Source organism: Pseudorca crassidens, chromosome 9 (genome assembly GCF_039906515.1).
Source record: "Pseudorca crassidens isolate mPseCra1 chromosome 9, mPseCra1.hap1, whole genome shotgun sequence".
NCBI classification, from domain to species: Eukaryota; Metazoa; Chordata; class Mammalia; order Artiodactyla; family Delphinidae; genus Pseudorca; species Pseudorca crassidens.
The window spans coordinates 100675287-100693627 of NC_090304.1; the positions used below are offsets into that span (position 1 = coordinate 100675287).

The window sequence follows — 18341 nt, forward strand, 5'->3', positions numbered from 1 at the left end:
TAATGATTATACTTTTATTTCCAGCTTCTTAGAGATTACAGACAATTGTCAAGTGCCTTTAACTGTTCTTAATCAACCAATAAACAGCATTATGATTCTTAATAGTATACACAAAAGCCCTCTTTCACATTTGCCCCATCTAGATTACTTTTCTAAATGCTTATCCTGTAGCTTTACTTTCAGCCTCACATTGTTCCTCCATCTGGATTGTCCTTTTCATAGTTAAACCTCTTACCTTTAAAGAGCCTGATATCTCTGTTTGCTTCTCAATGACCTCTGCGGTCACATGGGCTCCCCATGGGCTGCTCCAGCTCGCCTTTCTCTTCCCTCCTTGAGGCCGTCCCTTAGCGCCTCCCAAAATGCCTGCACGTGATTCTGGTTTCTTTCTGTTAAATATTCACATTATCATTATTTAGACTAAAGGAATAGAATTGTTTTCAGCTTGGAACAAAATAGGGCTGAAATCAGTTCTCTGAAAGATTGTTGTGTAGTGGAAGAAACATTTCAGTTCCACCTGAGGAAAAACTGTTGGGAAGTTTAGAAGGGAAACTTTATACAGAAATTTGATAACCACCTCTCATATTTTATAGAAAAAAACATAAATGCTAGCCGGCCTGCAGGGCCTTAAAATCTCTTCCGACCCCGAGTTTCCACAGTCTGGAGGTAAGGGGACAAAAGTGTTAAAGACATTTCACTCCCAGTAATAAGGGAAGCGAATGACATTGAGATTCAAGTTGTTTGTAGTTTGGAATTATTCTAATACAGATACCTGGCCCAACTGGAGGACAAAAGACAAGCGTTTCATTTGCCTACCAGCTCTGGCATCTCAGAATATGGAAACAGCCATGTGCTAGCCGGGCGCTGTCAATGAGGCAGTTCTATTCATTTCCATTAAAAAGCAACAGCTGTCATTTAAACTCCTAAATGCCCAAATCTAAAGGATCCACACTTACGTCTAAGATGTGATCATACTGCAACGGAATCATTTAGCAACCTTGCTGCGATACCCGGGAATCTGGTTTGTAATGAAAGCAGTGAAGGGAGGAGCTGGCAGGGCACTGGTGGGGTGGTACAGGGGACACTGCTTATATTCACAAGGCCATGTGGTCCACGCATAGCGAACAGCAACCAGGCTGTTGTGACAAGACTTGACATTCAGGGCCAGCGTCTGGGCGGAGAAAGTGTCCATGGGAGCTGGAAGCCACTTGCACTGATGGTCACTGCAACAGGAGATCTAACAGGAGAGTCATAAACAGGAACAGTTAGGTCAGGAGGATATGCCAAGAGGCGGGACTGCTCTTCAGACAGACTGAAAGAGGAGAAGCGGCCACGCGCAGCCACAGACACATTTCCTACAGTGACCAGAACAAACCTGAGTCCAGGCTGGGTCTGGTCAGCACAGCCACAGATCCATAGTAAAAGTTCACGTGCTAAAATAAATAGCTTAAATCAATGAGTAAAACATTAAATGACTGAGGGAGACAAGGCAGCGTAGTCATGAAACATTCAGGGAAGGCTCCCCTGAACAACCTTCCTGTGATCCTCCGGCCAAACAGCAAAGCAGGCAGGAATTTGGGTGAAGCGAGGCACCGCTGTGCTGCTCTCTGGCTCCCAAAGGAGCTGGGGAATGAAGAAGGGGCACAAAGGAACTTTGGATGGTAAGCTGTTCTCAAGTCAGAAAACAAACTATCTGGTGAAGGGAGCATAAAATACCCAGTTCCCAAGGTTCAATTCTGTCCTGGTCCCAGCTAAGATTCCAGGTCCAGACGATGGGCAGGCTGCCAGCTGTTGACTAGAGAGGAGAACTCAGAACACAGAGGCTCCTTGGAGCTAGGATTCACCTAAAACCCAGCATGCAAAGAAGCTAGGTGGCGTAGGTGCTGAGGAAGCACCTGAGGCAGATGGATGCTCTGGTTAGGATTCCAGAGGAGGAACAGTCCTAGATAAACTCCTGTGTACAGTTTGTCTTCTACATTCTTTCATCCCCCCTCCAATGCCCTCTTTTCACTCACCGCCCGCCACAGCCTAACGACTTCGGGGCTCCCAAAGACACTCATATAAATGCTCCACCTGGGAATGCCTCCACCGCCAACCCCGACCTTAGAAGACTCCTAAAGAAGCTGTTTAATCAATAGCCCCAGTTCCACAGACGAATGATCCTCACCAGGTATTAGAAGCGAGTACAGAGTTCCGTTACAGTAATTCATACTAAGTTGCAAATCACCAAGCTTCAACCTCTTAAAGGAGAGACTCAAAAGAAAATCAGAATTTAGGATAGTGTGACAAAGAAAAGATGTCTACGAGTGAGGGAAACATTCTGGAGCGAGGGTCCTTTCAATAGGTGTCCACACATAAAGCCACGGGCCCTTTCGCACGCAAAGATGGCTGCTCTGGGAGGGAAAACGCAAAAGGAGTATCATTTCAATGTGGGCACGTCTTCCCTTCCTTGGTGGTCCCATCAAAATTGCCTCTAAGTGAATGAATCAGTAGCTGCTTTTTTGTTGCTCTGAGATAAACTCAGCCCCTGACCAACCAAAACCTGCCTCGCAGTCATGTGATAATTAGAGGTGGGCCTCGGCGTGGAGGATATCCCGCCCCCCCCCAACCCCCCACAGGATGAACCCCTACTGTTTCTGCAGTTCTCACCTCAAATATCTTGTTGTTGTGCCTCTGCACCTGGATTGGCTGGGAATATGTGAGGTTCAGCAGCCCCATGTCGCCCAGGAGTTCTATCTTCTGAGGCAGTGGTCCTTGAAAGGTCAACTTTGCCCCATAAGCCACGGCACGGGCCCCCAGGTGCAGCCTGTAGGCCACCGTCTGCTTATCCCGAGGGTGTGTGCTACAGGATAAAGAAGAGGTAGAGAACTGTGGGTTTGGGCTCAACAATAATCACGTTTTTTAAAAAAGGAAATCTTATACAAAGCACCCCTTAAGAAGGTGAGAATAAAGTTGACTGAATCTAATAGCCAGTGATCTGTGGCGAGTCAGCCTAAGAGAAACGGTGAGTTGTAACCACAGATGGGGCTCTGGGCCTTCTACGGGTCGGAAACCTTGAAATAACCGAGGACTCGGAAGGAAAGAATAAAGGGAGAGAAGGAGGGAGGGAGGGCAGGTATTGGAACTAACCTAGGAGAGCTCTCGTAAGACTGCTGCAACCACTGAAAGTCCTGTGTTTCATCTGAATCAGCTGTTCATTACTTGGTCTCCTCTAGGTTTATTTGTTCATTCAATAAACATTCATTCATTCAAAACTAAATAAATATCCCTAGTGGTCCAGTGGTTAAGACTGCACTCCCAATGCAGGGGGCCCGGGTTTGATCCCTGGTCAGGGAACTAAGATCCCACATACTGCAGCTAAGCCCGCATGCTGCAACTACGGAGCCCACGCGTGCTCTAGAGCCCATGCGCCACAACTAGAGAAGCCCGCGCGCCGCAACAAAGACCCAGCGCAGCTGAAATAAATAAATAAATAAATAAATAAATAAAATTAAGAAAGAAAGAAATGTTCATTCAGGCTCCTACTATAATCCAGACACTCTGTGTTGGGCTCCGTTTCACAATGAAATCCCCTGGTATCCTACAGCTAGTGGGTGGTAATCATAGGGGCTGTTAACATCGGGGTAGTCATCCAGATAGTCCCCCTCTGAGTCCACGGTAGAATTCCATTTCCTGCTCTCGCTGAAGACAGGCATGGCCATGGGATTTGCTTTGGCCAGTGCAATGTGAGCAGAAGTGACTTACGTTGCTTTGGGTTGGGAAGCATTTAATTGCCAACGTGAAACCGTAGGTGCATGTGGAAGCACAGATCACCCTGGAGCCTCTGTCGCTCTGGATCTGTGAATGACGATGAGAGCAAAGCCTCTCTGTTGACCTTATTTGGACATGGAGTGTGAACACGAAATAAGGTTCCGTGGCATCAAGGCACTGGGATGGTGAGGGTTTTTGGCTACTGCAGCACATCCCATGTGAATGACTGATAAATCATGCTTCTAATGTCCAATCCTCGGGCCCCCTCACAAGTGAACATCAGAGTGAAGGCCACAGACAAAGAACATATATTATTGTTCAAACAAAGCCCAAGAAGCACCCACCTGCCAAAAGGCGAATTCCTATCACAGAGATCCACAGCTACAGCCATGAAAGTGTTGGGCATCCTTAGGTTAGGGACATAGCCAAAGTCTGCCGTTTGATGCCAACGGATCTCGGGAAGCCCATCATTTGGGGTTGCACCAGACAAATATGAAGATAACTAGAAAGTAGACATTGTGCATCAGCATTTTATTTCACCAGGAACCTGTACTGCAATAAAGCTGGAAAACATTAAACATTTTTAAAAAGAAAGCTACACTAGAGCCTTTCACAAGAAGACCCTGCTTCTGCTTCACTGACCCCCGTGCTCATCCAACACGTACTTACGGAGCCTCTCACCCTTGTGGCTGAACCTCTCATCCCCCTCGCCACAATGAAACTCTGCCACCCCTCTCAGCAAGAGGTGGAGTCTCTCTCTCCTCTCGCTGAACCTGTCTAAGCCTGTGATTTGCTCTGACAAACAGTGCAGCAGAGGTGATGGTGTGCAGCTTCTGAGGCTTTGCCTCAAGAGCCCTTGCCTTCAGATTTCATTTTCTTGGAACCCTGAGATGGCCATGTAACAGAAGTCCAGCTACCCTGCTGGAGAAATGTGGAGAGAGCAGCCTTGGAAACTGGAAGGTCATGAGGAGAGAGGTGTTAATATCCCAGCCGTCCCAGCTGAGGGGCCAATCATGTGAATTCTAGATCCTTCAGTTCAAACTGCAGCCACATGAGCAAGCCTGGCTGAAGTTACAGAGCAGAGATGAGCCACCCCAGCTGAGCCCTGCCTGCCTGGCCAACCCACGGAATCAGGAGCAAACACAGTGGCTGATGTGGTAAGCCCCGAACTTCTCAGGTAGCTTGTTACAAAGCAGTAGGTCCGTCACTGACAACTCTGTGTACAACACAGGGCAAAGCACTGTAGGGAAGCAGGGAGGAATCTGCCCTTGAGTGCGTGGCAGATTGCATCAAGGACCCCAGTTCTTCACACCTTCCAAGAGCCACACCCTCCTGCCATATGGCTCTGTGGTTTCTCCCACTAAGAGAAGGAGTACATTTCCCCACCACTTGATTCTTATTAAAATCTCTTATGCAAATTGGCTTTAACATATGAAATGATAAAAGGCGCTGAAGCTGCACAATGAAACGTCATGCAAACTAGAAAATGGCAAAAAAAAGATCCAGTAAGTGACCCTACTTCTTCCCACACAACAGCCAGAAGAAGAGTGAAAGTGGAGCCATGTTCACCAACCAGCGCCATGATGAGGATCATGGCAACAAAGTCTAGGGTGAGTTACTAACCGGAAGCGCTGCGGGAGAAATGCTACCAACAGCCACTCAAGCCTAGGAAGTTGTCTCAAAATGGCAGTTTGCTGAGAATTGCTGCAGTAATTCTCCACTATTTCATCGGCTGCACTACTACACACTGGCCTCATGGGGGCACCAGCAGACTCCACACGCGCATGAAATTCCTGTTTTTCCTGAGATAAAGCAGGGCACTTGCTCAGTCTCCTGCAGTGATTAGTAGAAATACTAATCACTGCTAAAGAAAGCATATAATAGCCAAAGAATATAAAACTGGGCACATTTGGAGGACTTCACAATAGCATCTGCAGTCTGCAGTGTGTTCCACTGTTCCTCCAAAACCCTTTTTAAAAAGCACACTCCTAAAAAAAAAAAAAAAAGCACACTCCTAGGGACTCCAGTGCCTCAACTCCGGCTCCTTTTTCTCTCTCCCCGGGCCTCCGCTCACCTCTCTACTCAGACACAGGTGTCTAGCCCTGCTCTCTCCACGGAGTTCGTGTCCTGCCTCTAACTGTGCTCTAGTTACTGCCACCACCGTTTCACACTCGGCCCTTCCATTAAGTCAATTCATCTTCCTTTACACAACAACTGTCCCTCCAGATTTTCTGACTTCTCTCATTAATAATAATAAACACTGACATTTTCTAGCTTGTGCCAGGCTTTACATGGACTAACTCATTTAATACTTAAAATAACAAAAAGGTTCAATATCTTGTTCGAAATCACATAGCTAAAGAAGCCAGAGCTGGGATTCGAATCCCCAGACCATGCTCTGAGCCATTATGTTGCCGAATTTACCATTTCCCTTTGAAGTTAAACATTTATATTTATATTTATATTCCCAGTTTTCCACAAACAACCAACATACTGTTGTTGATGATGATAAAGTTGACACCCAAGGCTAAGGGACTTCCACTAAACCACATGCACAAGTGCAAGGACCAGGTCTCTCTGCTTCATGGTATATTTCTAGTACCTCACACAGTTCGTGGCATGTAATAAGCATTTAAACATATTTTTGGCTTGAATCGGTTGAAGTCACATTCAAATCACCATGTGCACAGGCTGAGAGACAAAAAAATAGTTTCCACCAACAGTAATACAGAACTGGTGACAGGAGTTGCTATTTTGAAAATAATGAGCAGAATATTCTCATTCAAAGTCAAAACAAATGTTAGAAAGAAGAAAGAAAATGATTGTAAAGTAATTATAAGTGGAAAGAAGGTCTATAAAAATCTTTATCCAAAAAAAGGTACATGAAATGGGATGAGGTAGAGGAACAGGAGGATGGTGAGAGGAGAGCATCTGGGGGACACTCAGAGGCAGACGCCTGGAAGTAGGTGCGTCCAACTCAAACATTAAAGCCTATTTTGTGTTTATGCTGTGAGGTGGGCCTCGTTTTTTTTTTTGTTTGTTTTTGTTTTTGTTGTTTGGTTTTTGTTTTGCAGCACACGGGCCTCTCACTGTTGTGGCCTCTCCCGTTGTGGAGCACAGGCTCTGGACGCACAGGCTCAGCGGCCATGGCTCACGGGCCCAGCCGCTCCGCGGCATGTGGGATCTTCCCGGACCGGGGCATGAACCTGGGCCTCGTTTTTATAACACCTTACTTGTTTAATTCCTATGTCCTAGACAAGTCAGAACTACTACCCTGCTAAGACGTCTAGGTCTTGGAGGGGTCACGTGAACAGGTGAGGCAAGGCAATTATGAACTTGGTTAAATATGTTTATTCCTTTTAGACAAGGCTGAGAGCAGAATCTTTCTGACGAGGTACCACTAACTGAAAGTATGGTTTCTCTTGATATACTTTTTCATTTGTGTGTCGGGACATATTTAATGAGTGCCGACCAATTAGGTCGTACTGGGGCTATAAATGTGATCCAGGAAAATGTGGTCATGTGCACAAAGTACATACAAGTAAAAAGGGGAAGTGAAGGGTACTAAGCAGTCACCCATATGGGGACAGACTCTGGGTAGTCGCAGAAGGCTTCCTAACTGATATCCAGGCTAACGGATGATAAAAGTTAGGAATGTGTGGGAAAAAAAGATTATTCCAGGCAGAGAGCATGCGCAGTGGGCTGGGAGTGAGTGAAAGAGCGCGGTTCATTCTCAGAGGTGGGAGGGATAACAGCAAGTTCGGGAAGGTGTGGGGAGGTGGACACTGTCACACATGGTTGCTAGGAGTATAAATACACAAATGGATACATTTCCACAGAAAAATTTAAGGACATGTTCAAAGCCTTAAAAAGTGTGCAATTTAACCTAGGAATTTCATGTCTGGGGATTTATCTTATGGAAATAATTAAGCTTGTGTGCAAGGATTTAGCTACAAGGAAAATAAACATGCCACTGCTTATGAAGGCAAAACGTTTAAAGCAACCTAAGAGCCTGCCTATGGAAGACTAGTTAAACTACAATACAACCATATTTCTGAACACCCTCCAATCGTTATAAATTGTGCTGAAGATTAAAATTTATCGGCGTGAAGAATGTTCACAATATGACCTTAAGAGAAAAAGCGAGATATGATACAGTATTATGGTGTGGATCCTATTTCAAAAATACATGAGCAGAAAAGGTCTGCTTATTTCTGGATTGTGGAATTATAAGTGTTTTTAGCTTCTTTTTTTTTTTGCCTTTCTCTTTAATATTTCTTTAATGAACATGTAATGCTTTTTAATAAGAAGAAATATTGGTTACTTATTAACTTTTTTTAAGATGTAATTGTCCCATCAGTAAACTGAGATGAATTAAGTTACACTCAGTTCTTGACCAGCAGGCAAGCTAGGAGGGCAAAAAAAGGAAGACGGATTCCAGGGAAGAGATCTCAACAGCACCTCCCCACACCAAAGCCCATGAACCCTCTTCCTCTCAGCACGTACCTGGACAAATCCAAATGGGAAGAAGCGCTCTGTCTGCCCCTGGGAGCCATCGTGGAAGGTTTGGCGCCAGTCTTCAATGAGTGCAGGGAACGTACAATTGTACAGGTCCCTGTTAAAGTTTACATTGGACTCCCCTAAAAACAGTCCAAATTGTGAGAAGAGTTTGGGGTAGATGCAAAGGCAGCCACACACTGCTCCCCAACCTCCATGCATGCCCTTAGGTAGCGGGCCTTCCTGCGGTCTCCCTGGACTGGCCTTGTGCTTGCTCTGGCCAATGGGGCATCAGCAAACACGATGCAAGCAGAGGCTTGAAAAGCAATTCAGCTCTGTGGTTTGTTCTCTCCTGATACACTTGGAACCCTGACACTGCCATGTAAATGATAAATTAAGTCTGAACTAGCTTTGCTGAAGGATGAGAGGCCACGTGAGAACCAGGAGGCCCCGGCAGACAGACAGCCCCAGTCAACAGGCATGAGGGAGAGGCCAGGCTAGGTCATCCAGCCACCAGACAACCTGCCAGGTGGCCAAAGGCACGTAAGAGCTCCCGGCAGAAATCAGCCAAAGCAGCCCAGACAGAAAAACTACCCTGCTAACCCAGAGAATAGTGAGCTCGCTAACATTATTACTGTCGGAAGCCACTACGTTCTGGGGTGGTTTCTTGTGCAGCAACAGCTAACTGATACAATGGAAAACCAGCAAACTGAACACTCACCCTGGTACCATATCACCCCTTTCAGAGTCATATTACGGAGCGGATGGATCATGGCATTCCAGAGAACAGAGTATTCACTGGGACCAGTTTCAAGATCAGACGGCATGAACCTGAAATCAGTAAGACACACAAGTGTCAAGAGAGAGCCAATGACTGATCACATGACGATCCCTGAGCTGGGCATCTATCCAGCTTCACTCGGGGCAAGCTCCTGATGAAAGCAACACAGAGTTCAATTCAACCACTCTGTTTCCATGAAAACATGAGGACAGTCTCCAAATTTCACTCCAGGTTCTTCCCAGAATCACTGTCATCAGTCAGCTTTCTGTGAGTTCAGACGGGGCCACCCCGGTTTCCATCTAGTGATTAAGACCAGGGAGGAGGAGCATTTTAATGAGTCTATTGCACAGGCAATAAGTTTATTTAACTAGTACTCAGTGGGTGGACACTGAGATTGCGTTAAGCTCTTTGCTTTTATAAGCAATGCCATGATTATCTTCCTTAGAGCTAAATCACTGCATATAGTCTTAATTATTTCCTTAAGATAAATTCCCAGAAATGAGATTGCCAGGTCAAAAGCGCACATTTTCTTAAGACTTTGAACATGTCCCTAAATTGTCTCTGTGCAATACTTGTATGAATTTACACTTGCAACAGCTGCATATGAGAATGGCCACTTCCCCTTGCTATTGTCCCTGCCATGTCCCCAGAGACCTGGGAAGCCTGGCTTCAGATTCCTCCAACTCTACCGAAGGCAAGTCTTTCTGTTCCAAAACTGGATAACTTCACTCCACAACAGGCAGACCTTTACCCAAGATATACCAAGAGCTCAAGTCCATGCTCTTCCCAGAACTGATGGGACAAGGTCTGTGAAAGCAGTTCACATATTGTTCATCTCTGTTTTAACATTAGTGTCAAGATGTTATTAACCAGCCTTTTCTCTCCCTTCCCCCACCCCCAAATATTCTTCCTGATCCAGCCCTTCCTGAGCGTGCTTTCACCATCAGTCTTCTAATACACTTCTCTGATTACATGGGTACTTGTTCTTCCAAACTGTTAGACTGTGTTTATTCTCACAGGCAACACAGCACAGTGGTTAAGAGCACAGACATTGACACCAGACTTTATCATTTACTAGTCGTGTCCACAAGCAAGTCACTAAACCTCTCTCAGACTTAGTACCTTTTTCCATCATATGTTAATAGTATCCACTTCAAGACAGTGTTGTATTAAGTGAATTAATATATATAAAGTGCTTACAACAGTATCCAGCATTTAGAAAGCTTCTATTAAGTATTAGCTATCACTATTATTAAGGAAAAGGGTCATAATTACTTCCTGACGTATTCTCAGATGATTGTGGTGCTGATGACAGTGAAAATAATACCTGAATAAGTTACATACATTTAATACATATTCGTACATTAAACACATTCTTGACTCCCCAAAGGAGACCATGATCTTTCTCTCTTACAAAATTTCCTGGCTGGCTTTCTCCCAGACCAGAGGACGCTTTCTTACCCTTGCCTTGGGACCCCACAGGCTTTCAGTGACCTTTCAGATGACCAGGCTTCAATGGGCGTCCCGGCCCACGAGGAGGAGATCAGCCCCACGGGATACCGCAGAGTGTCATGCAGGTAACGCCCAAAGAGCCAGCACACTGCTGACATGTACGTGAAATTGCCATGGCCCAAGTTTTCTGTTCGGAGAAACAGTTAAACAGTCACGGAAAAAGTAGATGGATAGGGACTGCAGCTCCTAGGTGAGTCTAGGTGAGAAGAATGGGTGTGGGTCAGGCCTTGCATTTCTTTCTGAGACTTTCCAAGAGTAGGATAAGATTGAGAGGCAGCTGTCTCACTAGCAGAAAGCCAAAGGCTCTCTGGCCAGGCAAGCAGGCATCCCCCTGCTTCCCCACCATGTGGGCGGGGAATCTAGGAAGATTAATACTCCTCTGCAATAGGTGAGGGGCAGAAAGGCTGCTGGCCCCCATTCCACCCTCACCTACGTGTTCCTCTTTCCCAGCATCCATCCCCACTTAGCTCTGTGGAAGGGAACAAGCAAGCATGGGGCAATGTCGAGAAGAAAGGTATATTTTTTCTGGGTAGTTTTATACCCAATTTTATAGCTATGGTAATGAAAACAAGAACAAACAAGTGATAGGGAGTTTGGCCAAAAGGGAAAGTAACAGAAACCAAAACCAGTGTATGTTCAGCATCGGGACTTCCCCGGTGGTCCAGTGGTAAAGAATCCGCCTTCCAATGCAGGGGACGGAGGTTTGATCCCTGGTCAGGGAAGTAAGATCCCACATGCAGTGGGGCAACTAAGCCCACGTGCCACAACTACTGAGCTCATGTACCTCAACTAGAGAGGCTGTGTGCCGCAAACTATGGAGCCCACGTGCCCTGGAGCCCGCGCGCCACAACTAGAGAGAGAAAACCCACACGCCACAACTAGAGAGAAGCCCGCATGCCACAATGAAAGATCCCGCATGCCACAACTAAGACCCAACAAATAAATAAATCTTTTAAAAATAAATAAATGTTCAGCATCATCTAGCTCATTCGTCCATACAGCCCTGTAACCAACACAGACCAGAAGAGGCAATTTCCATGTTAGAAGAAGGCTGGTGAAGAGGGCAACGTGAACACACGCAGCTGATGGGATCAATCCAATCCAACAGCTGTTAAAGAACCACTATGTGTAAACCACTGGCCTGGCACGTGAAAGATCGAAACTCAATACAGTTCGGCTCTCAAAATGCGGATAGCGTAATAGTAGGAATTGAAATCAGTTTCAAATCAGTTAAAATGGATTGAGCGCCCACCAGGTGCCAGGCGCTTCTAGATGATAGGGGTACTGTAATTAAAGGGACATGGAGAGACATGAAACCTCTCCTCAGAGGTCTTATATTCTACAGAATAAGACAAATATTCAGCTGAGTAAAACAGACGGCAAAATATGGTTTAGTGCTTTAAGAGGTATAAACAAGTGTTAAGGGGTTTTAACAGCAAGAGAAAGAATAAGAAATGAAAGGCAGATCATTAAATGCCAGGTGAGGGCGGACCTCCTTCCCTGTGCTCCGGGCATACTCTGTGCCCGGTGTTTCCCTCACCCCACTAAACCATTAGGACTTCTATATTCTCCATGTCTGGCACCCAGTGCAGAGTCAGTGAATGTTTGTTGGCTGGTGCTGGGTAGCTGTGGGCAGCTGGAATAAAGGTGACTCACTGATGGGCAGGTAGAGGGAAGAGGTAATTAAGTGGGAAGGGGAGGGAGGTTGGGCGGCCTTGAAAGACAGGAGTCCAGGAAGTAGAGCTAGCATTCTAGGCAGAAGAAACAGTATGTACAAAGGCACGTAAAACTGGACAGTTTTTAAAGTATTTGCCTAGAGCATAGATTACAAAAGGAGAATGGTATAAGATAAAACTGGAGGGGAGGCTAGAGGCACATCTTGGAGTAAAGGAAATGGAAAGCCACTTGAAAATGCGTGAGAATGAGAATGTGTGGTGGGCAGCACAGCCCCCAGAGGTCTCCGGAGTCCAATGCCTGGAACCTGTGAATGAACCTTATGTGGCTAAAGGGACATCGCAGGTGTTTTCAAGAGTAAGGACTAGAGAGGGGGCGACTGTCCTGAATTATCCAGATAGGGCCAAGCTAATTACAGGAGTCTTTAAAATCAGAGACCCTTCCCAGCTGCAGTCAGGGATATGAAGGCAGTAGAAGAGGCTGCAGAGACTGGAAATGTGAGAGGGGCTTGACCTACTAGGCTCTTCCCCACACACCTGCGTGGCCTCACCTCTGTCAGGTTATTACGGAAATGCTGCCTTTCTCAGCTGGGACCTCCGTGGCCACTCTAAGTGGGAAACCACTACCCCATCCCAGCCCCAGCAGTACTGCCCCCCTTCCCTGATGTATTTTATGTACTTATTTCTGTCTCAGCAAGCACTACCATCTAACCTATCCCTTGATGCTCAAAAATTTGAGTCTCTGAGTTCAGAGAGTGCAATGGAGCCGACAGCAAGGTATAATACCTTATCCAAATCTAATCGATCCCTGAGTTTTGGATGACATGCATTAAGAGTTCACGGACCAAAGGATTCACTAAAAAATTCACCCAAATCTATTCAGTTCCTGAGTTCTTAAAGGGAAAGTTCTGATAGTGTGATACGGAATAGTATCAATACTTTGTATATAATTTACAAATTGTATTATTCATTTTCTGTATTCCCTCACTAGACTGTGAGCTCCATCCAGGAGACCAGGCGTGCCTGCCTGCTTTATTCTCTGCTATACCCCCAGCACTTAGAATAGCGCCTAGCTCATAGTGGGCATCCGAATATTGGCTGAATGAATTAATACTTGAAAATGTAGGAGCAACTGAGGTTACCAAGGTAAAGCACATACAGGTGAAAGAGAAAACGGACCAGAAAGAGCACAAGGGACCACGTCTGGAGGAAGGGACTGAAGAAAGCAAAGAAACAGGCAGGGAGAGGACAGAGAGGGAGAACGAAGGAAAGGAAGTACCAAGCAAGCTCAGAGGAAGGCGCAGCTTCTAAAAACAGCAGTCAGCAGTGCCGATGCTACGGGGTGTCCAGAGTGCATTGTAGAAGAACAGCAGTAACCTTGGGGGAACCGGTTGTTGACCTGGACGCAGAAGCCAGATTATAAAGCGTTAAAGAGTGAACACGTTGGAAGGCAATGGAAAGAATGAAAAGGCGTTCTAAAAAGGTTTAACAGAGCAAAGGAGAGAGGTGAGGTACCAGGAGAAGGGTGTGCGTTATGCTTTGTTTCCCTTGGTTTTGTTAGAATAAAAGAAAAGCAGAGCTCTGAGGGCGGGGACTGTGTCTGCCCCAATCACAGCTGCACCCTCGGGGTCTAGATCAGAGCCTGACGCAGAGCAGCCTGAACTAAAGATTTCGTGCAGACTGGACAGCGGGGTAAAAGGACAGAGCCTGAGGGATAAGAGAAGGCCCTGGAGAAGGTCAGAGCCCGCATCAGAGGCAGGCCTGAAAGGAAAGAGTCAGCTGTGTTCAGACACAGAAACAAAGGAAGAAAGAGAAGAGGAGAAGAGGGCGTCAGGCGCTGAAGAGATGCTGGCGGAGCTCGTGCTGAGTGGCCTCAATGGGACTGACGAAGTCGGAGGAAGAGCCATCTCCTCAGAGCAAGGGGGCAAGATTCACTGTGGAGTCTTGGGAAGAAATGTATGAAACAGGTACCGTCAGGAATGGGGGAGGGGTCAGTAAGAATGAACAAAAGGATGAAATAGATCAGAACCAAATTCAGGATCACAGATTGCAAGCAGGGCACCAGCCCCTCACAGAAGAGATGGCACACGTTCCAGCAATCACTTACCCAAGGTGGGCTTGGACCATTGCAAATCAACCTTGGCAAGGTCCTCCAGCTCCTGCTGAGCCTGGGTGAGAGACACGGAGAGGATGTGGACAGACTGATAGGCAGCTGTGTTCGACAGCTCGCTTGTGGCATTAAATATCTGGAAAAGAAGCAGGAACGTCATTTCTTACACCAACCTAGTGGATGGTCAATGATGCTACTGCCTCCTGGTAAACACTGCCAACCCTCCAAGCTCCTTCTGAGCCTTTAGGATACCAAAACCAAATGAATAATCAAAACCAATGATGGGCTGGTCCGGATCGCCTTGATCCACAGAGACCACGATAAATCATGTCCCCAGAGAAGGTGGGAACACAATGAAATCTGAGATCTCAAGGACAAGTCTGTGTTAGATGAGAGGAGCTGTGGATGGGTTTAGGCTAAAGAAGACCCATATCCTGAAACGAAAATACTTCTATTCAGAAAAAGTATCTGTTAACATAAAGCCATGGCATTAACTTTTTTTTTTAATGGAGCCAGAAAGGCCGTGGGGAGGTAAGTTTATGTAATCCATAGCCCACGAGAGAGGTATATTCAAAAGAAACACACCTGAGAAACGATTTTTGAACTCCTGAAACATCCTGAAATCAGCCTCAAGATGCTTATCTTCTCATCTCAGTCCTGGAAAATCACCCAAGAATAGCACGGGAGGCCTGGCAGTGTGAAAGGTGGTGTACAGAGTGATTGCTGACAACAGTCCCGAGAAACCAGACAAAGAAAAGGGTCCGTCCAAAGACACAGCACTTTTTCCCAAAGCACTTTATGAAACCTCACCAGTTGCCAAGAGTGTGACAGGACTGGCTTAGGGTTCCTCTGGACACAAATGTGTGCTACACCAACTGGTTTCATTGTTGGTCCTATGAAGCATCATTCCTCTCTGGGCTTACATGTAAGTGCTATCTCCTTCAATCCTGATTTTTCAGTAGTTATGTTTCTCTTTATTTTAAAAAGAATGTGTCATAAATATATTGTTTTGCTTTTTAATTAGTGTTTGTTTTTCCTGGTCTTCTCTCCATCCCCCTGGACAGTCTGGTCTTCCCAAAACAAAGGCCTAACAGGAGCCTCCAGAAGGCCAGTTATCACTGGCCTCGGGGAACAAGAGCTCCAGCTGAGCCAGGACTGCCACAGCCAGAGGCACAGGAGGCTGGGCCGCTTTCCATTGGCTGCTGGCCACAGAGTGTGCAGCTGGCTGGCTTTCCCTCCCACCCGCCACAGAGAATACAGCTGGCCTGGCCGCTGCAGTGTAGGAGCAGCCAGAGTGCCTCCGCAGAGCACTTCATTGACATGCGCGGCCCCTTGAATCGCCTTTTGACTTGCCGCTGAGCCTGCTGTGGCCAATAAGATGGCCAGATGCAAAAGAAATGGCTCTTTTGGTCCCAGTGGGAGCCGCAGCCTGAAATGCTCCCTGGGTAATGGCAGCTCTAGGCTGTCAGGGTTACTGGTCTTCCACACATGGTCTCAGGAAAATTCCATAGGAAATCCAGACCTGCTTGTTCAGGATCTTCCCTGGCAAGTTTCATGTAAAATAAACATTAAAGACTAAGAAGAGACTAATGCACTCACAGTATATTTTGGCAGGGAAGTTATTTTTCAGCAGCAAGTACCTGTAAAAAGTCGCCTCCCTTGAAATTCAGTTCTGCACCAAGCAGTAAGGATCGTATGTTGCTTCCATGGAAACAGGGGATGAAACTGCTTCTCTCCACCCACACCAGCTTCTGCACCGACTGGGAACTCCAGTGCCTCCTCGCAATGAGACGCTAGTTTCAGGGGGCAGCGCAGGGAACATGCCTCTTTTCTTTTCGACCCGCTGCTAACACTGTAGAGTACTGCAAGGCCAACAGAATTGGGGGGAGCAGGGCGGGGGGGTCGGCATCCTCCTCTATTGTTACCAGCACACAGAACTGGATCCAAAGCATTGGCTGGAAAACTTCCATTTTCAAACTCACATTTGTGTATTATTTCAAGCCAAAGCTCGAAAGCCACAGAAAGTGTTAGCAAAAATGGGGGTGGGGGGAAATTCTTGCTGCATCTGATGACAATTACTTCTGAAATTGGTACCCTGTCCCAATATCACCGAGCCTTTTTGATGGAAGGATTTCCTTGGGGATATTGGCAGCAAACTTAGGAATAAAGAGATTTCAGGAAGATTTTCATTTAAATGACACTTGGTTTCCCTGCTGATGAGAGGGGAAGCCTCACTCCATCTGCTGAGATCAAATTTCATCTCATCAAACACCTCAGTGTAATTATTTTTCTACCAAGTATTGAAATGAGGATGTAAATGAATACCAAGGTATTTGAAGTCATTAAGGCTGCAGCGACTGGGAGAGCCCTACCACCTCTCTGGGGACCCGCAGTTCACCATCAAAGCAGCTGCTCACTGGTGTTCATTTTGTAACCTTTATACTACATTCTTGAATTAATGAAGAAACGTCAAGAATCTATTTCCTCAGAGAATCTTGGCATGAGGTCTGCACAGGGGAGCAAGGCATGTGTGTGAATGTGTGTGTGTATGTGCACACAAGTGCACGCACTGAAGGACACAGGGAAACTTTACTTAAAAGAATTTGGATCCTGTATGTTACTTTACCTTCTACCACAGTACAATATAGCAGATTTAGTTGAGAAAATAACTACAAATAAGCCAGTCATCACAGCTCCTATGAATCTGGTATTGTAACGTGGCACCAGCCCTTCTCTTCTGGATTTTAATTCCCCTATTTGTAAAGCAGGAATGTGGGGATTGCTGAGATATTGAAAAATGGGCTTTCTATCTAATGTTGGCCATCTTCTTCTGAGCTAACTAGAAATATCCAAGTCTTAAGACATACCCTGACTTAGGAGGTGACAGATGAACATTTAGACTTTCCTTCATTTATAAACATCTCACTCAGTGTTATAAATAACACTTGATTTTAAAATTCCACTTTACCCTAACAACAAGATGGGCATACAATCTGCCATTTCCCTCATTTGACTGTGAAGAGTGGTTGGTTATAGTGGAAATCTTATCTCCTCAGAAAAGTCACACGGAGGGAGAGAAGGAGAAAGACAGAGACTCTATGTGTGTATACGCGCGTGTGTGTTGGGAGTCTTCGGGGGGAAAGGAGCAAGTGGAATCAAGGAGGAGTCATGTGAAGCATCCTTTTGATCAAAAAACAAAGTTCTACCGAGTGTTTAGAGACTAGAAAACTTGGCTTTTGGTACTGTCAGCACCTAAAATTCAGTCTTGCAGACTAAGTGTGTGATTTAAAACAAACAAATAAAAAAAATTAACACTTGTCTTTTTCAGATGGAATCTTTTTTCTATTTCCCTGTATCTCAGAGCTTGTAGCCCTAGTTTAATACAGAATATGCTTAAGAGTAAATTCCAGGCAGAAAGAATGTGTTCTGTCTTAACAATCAAAATCTGATTAAGCTTGACAGAAAATGGGATGAGATCCCCTGGCACAGACTGCGGCTGAAAACCTGACTGTACAGATACAAATAGATCTGGTCCGTGCCTTTCTGTGCAAACAGAGAACTGTAATTAAAGCATTAAGGAAAATACTGTTTTCCTTAATGAGTTAACAGCAATCCCACTTCTATATAAAACCATGCTTTCTATCAAGAGATAAAACTTCAATTTTGCTTCTATTCACTTATGTTAAAAGGGAGCCCAGTTAAAGTCCAGTTTAATAAACATTTAAATTCAAAAGGTTTCCGTATACTTAAGTAGGGCAGGAAGCAAGACTAGGTAAAATATTGGTTAGGAAGACATAAGTGCAAGAATTTAGATTTTTAAATTAGAAAACTAATAATGAAAGGAAGTAGCTATGTCCAGAGTAGAATCTTTTTAGGAGCATTATTTATTAATTGGTTAAAAAAAGGAAAAAACCATAAGGGGTAGAAGCTATAGAAGCAAAATAAGAAATCATAAGTATGTGCAAGGACTCAATTTTATAAATTTTTTTAAAAAGATTAATTGAGATCATGGTCCAGCTGT

The 18341-nt window shown here is 45.4% G+C and overlaps 1 protein-coding gene across 7 annotated transcripts in view; it reads right to left on the reverse strand.

Moving 5' to 3' along the window:
- SIAE (sialic acid acetylesterase) overlaps positions 1-18341 on the reverse strand; it is a 35234-nt gene continuing 16893 nt past the window's right edge. For all 7 annotated transcript variants that reach the window (XM_067751405.1, XM_067751407.1, XM_067751406.1 and 4 more), the window contains 7 exons: positions 14318-14456; positions 10487-10664; positions 8966-9075; positions 8254-8387; positions 4092-4249; positions 2647-2839; positions 1-1234 (listed from right to left, as the gene is read on the reverse strand). In XM_067751405.1, coding sequence (XP_067607506.1) covers positions 983-1234; positions 2647-2839; positions 4092-4249; positions 8254-8387; positions 8966-9075; positions 10487-10664; positions 14318-14456 — 1164 coding nt within the window. In that variant the 3' untranslated portion in view covers positions 1-982. The remainder of the gene's footprint in view (positions 1235-2646; positions 2840-4091; positions 4250-8253; positions 8388-8965; positions 9076-10486; positions 10665-14317; positions 14457-18341) is intronic.